The sequence below is a fragment of the Triticum urartu genome, chromosome 3A (genome assembly GCF_056163025.1).
Source record: "Triticum urartu cultivar PI428250 chromosome 3A, HENAU_Tu73, whole genome shotgun sequence".
NCBI classification, from domain to species: domain Eukaryota; kingdom Viridiplantae; phylum Streptophyta; class Magnoliopsida; order Poales; family Poaceae; genus Triticum; species Triticum urartu.
In genome coordinates this window covers 345,624,854-345,630,364 of record NC_141875.1, presented here as the reverse complement: position 1 = coordinate 345,630,364, position 5,511 = coordinate 345,624,854, and the positions used below count along the sequence as shown (strand labels likewise).

The window sequence follows — 5,511 nt, the reverse complement described above, 5'->3', positions numbered from 1 at the left end:
CAGTCAACCCAGTTAGAGTTGACTGTTGACCCTGCCGATGTCATGATGACATCATGCTGATGCAAGCACTCTATTTTAGTTTTTAAAATAATTACAGAAATTGTTTTAAACTTCGAAAATTCATATAAAATAACCCGTAACTCAGATGGAAAAACTTTGTACATGAAAGTTGCTCAGAACGACGAGACGAATTTGAATACGCAGCCCGTTCATCCGCCACGCATCCCTAGCATAGCAAACACGCAACTTTCCCCCTCCGGTTCGTTTGTCCGAAAACGCGAAACACCGGGGATACTTTCCCGAATGTTATCCCCCTTCACCGGTATCACCTAATACCGCGTTAGGGCACCCCTAGCACCGTTACTTGTCTTGTCATGCATCGTTATGCATCTGTTTGCATTATATTCATTGTTTCTTCCCCCCCTCTTCTTCCGCTAGACACCGAGACCGACGCTGCTGCTGCCCAGTTCGACTACGGTGTTGACGACCCCTCCTACTTGCCAGAGCAACCAGGCAAGTCCCCCCCTTTGATCACGAGATATCGCCTACTCTTTTCTCTATACTGCTTGCATTAGAGTACTGTAGCATGTTACTGCTTTTCGTTATTCCTATCCTGATGCATAGCCTGTCCTTGCTACTACTGTTGTTACCATTACCTGCTATCCTACTGCTTAGTATAGGATGCTAGTGTTCCATCAGTGGCCCTACACTCTTGTCCGTCTGCCATGCTATACTACTGGGCCGTGATCACTTCGGGAGGTGATCACGGGCATATACAATATACTTTACACTGTTATATTACTGGTGATACTGTTTGGAGATGGGGGCTGAAGGGGCAGGTGGCTCCATCCCGGTAGAGGTGGGCCTGGGTTCCCGACGGCCCCCGATTGTTACTTTGAGGCGGAGCGACAAGGCAGGTTGAGACCACCTAGGAGAGAGGTGGGCCTGGCCCTAGTCGGCGTTCGCGGATACTTAACATGTTTAACGAGATCTTGGTATTTGATCTGAGTCTAGCCACTGGCTTATACGCACTAACCATCTACGCGGGGACAGTTATGGGCACTCGACGTCGTGGTATCAGCCGAAGCACTTTGTGACGCCAGCGACTGAGCGGCGCGCGCCGGGTTGGACCGTGTAACGTGACTTCCTTTGTAATGGAGGTTGCTAGGTCTGCTCTCCGGCCGCGTACGCAACATGCAGGTGTGCTATGGGCGATGGGCCCAGACCCCTGTGCGCTTAGGTTTAGACCGGCGTGCTGGCCTCTCTGTTGTGCCTAGGTAGGGCTGCGACGTGTTGATCTTCCGAGGCCGGGCATGACCCAGGAAAGTGTGTCCGGCCAAATGGGATCGAGCGTGTTGGGTTATGTGGTGCACCCCTGCAGGGAAGTTAATCTATTCGAATAGCCGTGATCTTCGGTAACAGGACGACTTGGAGTTGTACCTTGACCTTATGACAACTAGAACCGGATACTTAATAAAACACACCCTTCCAAGTGCCAGATACAGCCGGTGATCGCTCTCTCACAGGGCGACGAGGGGAGGATCATCGGTTAGGATTATGCTATGCGGTGATACTTGGAGGACTTCAGTCTACTCTCTTCTACATGATGCAAGACGGAGGCTGCCAGAAGCGTAGACTTCGAAAGGACTAGCTATCCCCCTCTTATTCCGGCTTTCTGCAGTCCGATCCACATATAATAGCCTTATTCCAGTTGATACCAATGCATACATATGTAGTGTAGCTCCTTGCTTGCGAGTACTTTGGATGAGTACTCACGGTTGCTTTCTCCTTCTTTTCCCTCTATCCCTTCTACCTGGTTGTCGCAACCAGATGCTGGAGCCCAGGAGCCAGACACCCCCGTCGATGACGACTCCTACTACACCGGAGGTGCCTACTACGTGCTGCCCGCTGACGACGACCAAGAGTAGTTAGGAGGATCCCAGGCAGGAGGCCTGCGCCTCTTTCGATCTGTATCACAGTTTGTGCTAGCCTTCTTAAGGCAAACTTGTTTAACTTATGTCTGTACTCAGATATTGTTGCTTCCGCTGACTCGTCTATGATCGAGCACTTGTATTCGAGCCCTCGAGGCCCCTGGCTTGTATTATGATGCTTACATGACTTATTTATGTTTTAGAGTTGTGTTGTGATATCTTCCCGTGAGTCCCTGATCTTGATCGTACACATTTGCGTGCATGATTAGTGTACGATTGAATCGGGGGCGTCACAGCACTGTAGAGCGCAGAATTAATTATCGTACTCGAGTGTCCATCATCACCCTTCTATGTAACTTTGACCTCATCACCCCCGGGGTAAACTTATGATCAAAGTCATTCCATACACTTTATTTTTACAAAGCTTTCTTTCAAATAAACGCCCACGATTTGTCCCTCTTCTAGGCGACGCATGGCCAAACTAGCCGGGAGGGAAGCTTGCACAGTAAACAGCGCGGTAGCGCGGGAATAGGCTCACCGATGATACATTCGGTGCCTCTTCGAGCCCATGTGTGCGTTGTAGTGTTCTCAACCGTGCACTGGAATCCTCCGTTATGAATGCCGTGACAAGACATGACGATTACAGGCCGGCAGGCCCCCATTTATTATAGCGACCATTTAACCCTTGTGTCTCTTCAACCTTTCGATCGCACCCCACCATTACAAGAAGCATACCCACGACGAGAAATTCTTAGAGGGTATCCTACACGGCTCTAATGGCGCTCCGAGCGGCTGCCGACGACAAGCAGTAGTTCACCATGCGTGCCGTGGTGGACACCCACAAAAGGTTCAGGGACCTCTCGGTGGTGTACACCAACGACCTGGTCTGGGTGGAGCACTGCATCCATATCATGGAGCTGTTGCATGCCGTCGAGAAGTACAAGGTGGCCGGGTTCGACCTCGAGTACACCCGCGGTCGTGCCGGGTCTCTTCCCAAGGTCGTCATCGCCCAGATGTGCGTGCGCCACCATGTCCTCGTCTACCACTACTGCCTGGCCACAAGGCATTGCGAGCGTTTCACCGGGTTTGTCAACAGCCCCAACTACATGTTCGCTACGGTGGACATCACCAACCATGTAAAGGCGCTTGAGAATTCGGGCATCTCCTGCCAGAATCTTGTCGACATCCAGGGCCAATACAAGATCTGGGACAACAAGAAGCATGAGAAGGACTCACTGGTTCACCTCACCGAGGCCATCATTGAACCCTACTACAGAGACATGAAGGATTCATGCAACAAGGACAAGCGTGCCTGGCACTCGGCCTGGATGGAGAAACTTGACAAAGCTCACGTCGTGTACACGGCCAAGGAGGCGTACACGAGCTACGACATGTACAAGCGAATCATTGACATGAGGAAGTTCCTCCTTCCCCAAAACGGCCGAGATCTAGCCGGAAGCAGGGCAATGGAAAGCGTCATCGCAACAATAAGTAGATGATTAGATCCTCGTTTCTCCTACTTTAGTATCCATGTAATTGCTTACTTTGGTGTGTGGAAATGTTATGTGTGTAGTCACTTGTGTAATTGTATGCTTAATTTGGTTATGCAGTGCTGTGTTTTTAAGTATATAGGTTGATGCTCTGTAGATAGAGCGTAGATGTTGTGCGCACAAAGAAAATCACATCGCACACGGACTAAACAATGGAACCCATCGGTGATTTTTTCATCAATCACTCACAATTGTATACCAGCAATTGTTTGGTCACAACACACATGGCTTGTTAGCAGTAATTGTCTGTGTTTTTATCGGTCTTCGCACATGTTTCCGATTACATACCTGTTTGCCTCGTATCACACACATCTTGTTCATTTGAACCGTTTCTGCTCTGATGTCTCAACACAAATAGTTCATCTGAGTGAACCACATGCCGTATATCACAGACACCTTTGATCTAGCTGACCGTTTCTTTTGTGTTGCCTAATCACAAATAGTTCATCCGAGTGAACCGTATGCTGTACATCGCACACACCGTCATCTGGCTGCCCATTTCTTTTGTTCCTCCTCATCGCAAACCGTTAATTGAGCTCAACCGTATGCCCTGCATCGGACACGCAACTAAAATCTAAACCGTGTTTGATGCATCCTCCATCGCAAATGTTGTGCACCTTTTTGACGGGTTTTTTACACCACCATTTGCGATTATGGCATCGCACATAGTTTCGTCGAAGGGTCTCTGATCTTAGTGTCGCGTTAGCAGCAACCTGCAGTAGTGATGTCTCCATTAATGAAAGTAAAGAGAGGACCTCTAGGTTGAGAGCTAAGCGAGAATTCCTACAAAAAGCTATTCCACCCGGTTTTTATCATAGTAATGATGAAGATATTAAAATGATTGGTGTCTCACCCATTGAATCTTTATTTAGTAATATAAAACTTGATGAAAAAGGGACTGGAGATGAGTCAACTTTAGATAGAAGGCGTCCCAATTGTTCGGAGGGTAATGATCTTAAGGATAAAAATAATAAAAGTGGGTTTGGAGAGGTCAAGACTTTAACTAGTGATGTTCCCACTACTTTGGATTACAAGGACTTTAATTATGATAGTTGTTCTTTAGTTGAATGTATTTCCTTGTTGCAATCCTCATAAATTCATCCAATTCCTATGAACAAAATAAAGCTTTTACTAATCATATTGTAGTGGCTATGATGAAAGCTTATGAAGAAAAGCTAGAGTTGGAGTTTTCAATACCTACAAAATTGCATGATGAATGGGAACCTATTATTAAAGTGAAAATTAAATATTATGAAAGTAATGCTTTATGTGATTTGGGTGCTAGCGTTTCTACTACCAAAATCTTTATGTGATGTGCTAGGCCTTACTGATGTGGATGAATGTTCCCTTAATTTGCATTTAGCGAATTCCACTTAAGAAACCTTTGGGCAGAATAAATGATGTGCTTATTCTTGCTAATACAAACTATGTACCCATTGATTTGATTGTGCTTGATATTGAATGCAATCCAGCTTGTCCTATAATACTTGGTAGGCCTTTCCTACGAAGTTTAGGTGCTATTATTGATATGAAAGAAGGAAACATAAGGTTCCAATTCCCATTAAAGAAAGGGATGGAACACTTCCCTAGTAAGATAATTAAACCACCATATGAATCTATTATGAAGGCTGATACGTCTCCGTCGTATCTACTTTTCCAAACACTTTTGCCCTTGTTTTGGACTCTAACTTGCATGATTTGAATGGAAGTAACCCGGACTGACGCTGCTTTTAGCAGAATTGCCATGGTGTTATGTCCAGAAATAAAAGTTCTCGGAATGACCTGAAAATCAATGGAGATTATTTTTGGAATATATAAAAAATACTGGCGAAAAGATCCACGTCAGGGGGCCCACACCCTATCCACGAGGGTGGGGGGGCGCCTACCCCCTGGGCACGCCCCCCTGCCTCGTGGGCCCCCTGACGGTCCACCGACCTCAACTCCAACTCCATATATTCGTGTTCCAGGAGAAAAAAATCAGGATTCATCGCGTTTTACGATACGGAGCCGTCGCCAAGCCCTAAACTCTC

General features: G+C 46.9%; 1 protein-coding gene across 1 annotated transcript; it reads left to right on the top strand.

The window, feature by feature from the left end:
* The first annotated feature begins 2,749 nt into the window (after nucleotides 1-2,749).
* LOC147979664 (uncharacterized) lies at nucleotides 2,750-3,578 on the top strand. Its single transcript, XM_087515297.1, has 2 exons — nucleotides 2,750-3,169; nucleotides 3,564-3,578. The coding sequence occupies exons 1-2, from the start codon at nucleotides 2,750-2,752 to the stop codon at nucleotides 3,576-3,578; spliced, it is 435 nt and encodes a 144-aa protein (XP_087371423.1).
* The last annotated feature ends 1,933 nt before the right edge of the window (nucleotides 3,579-5,511 follow it).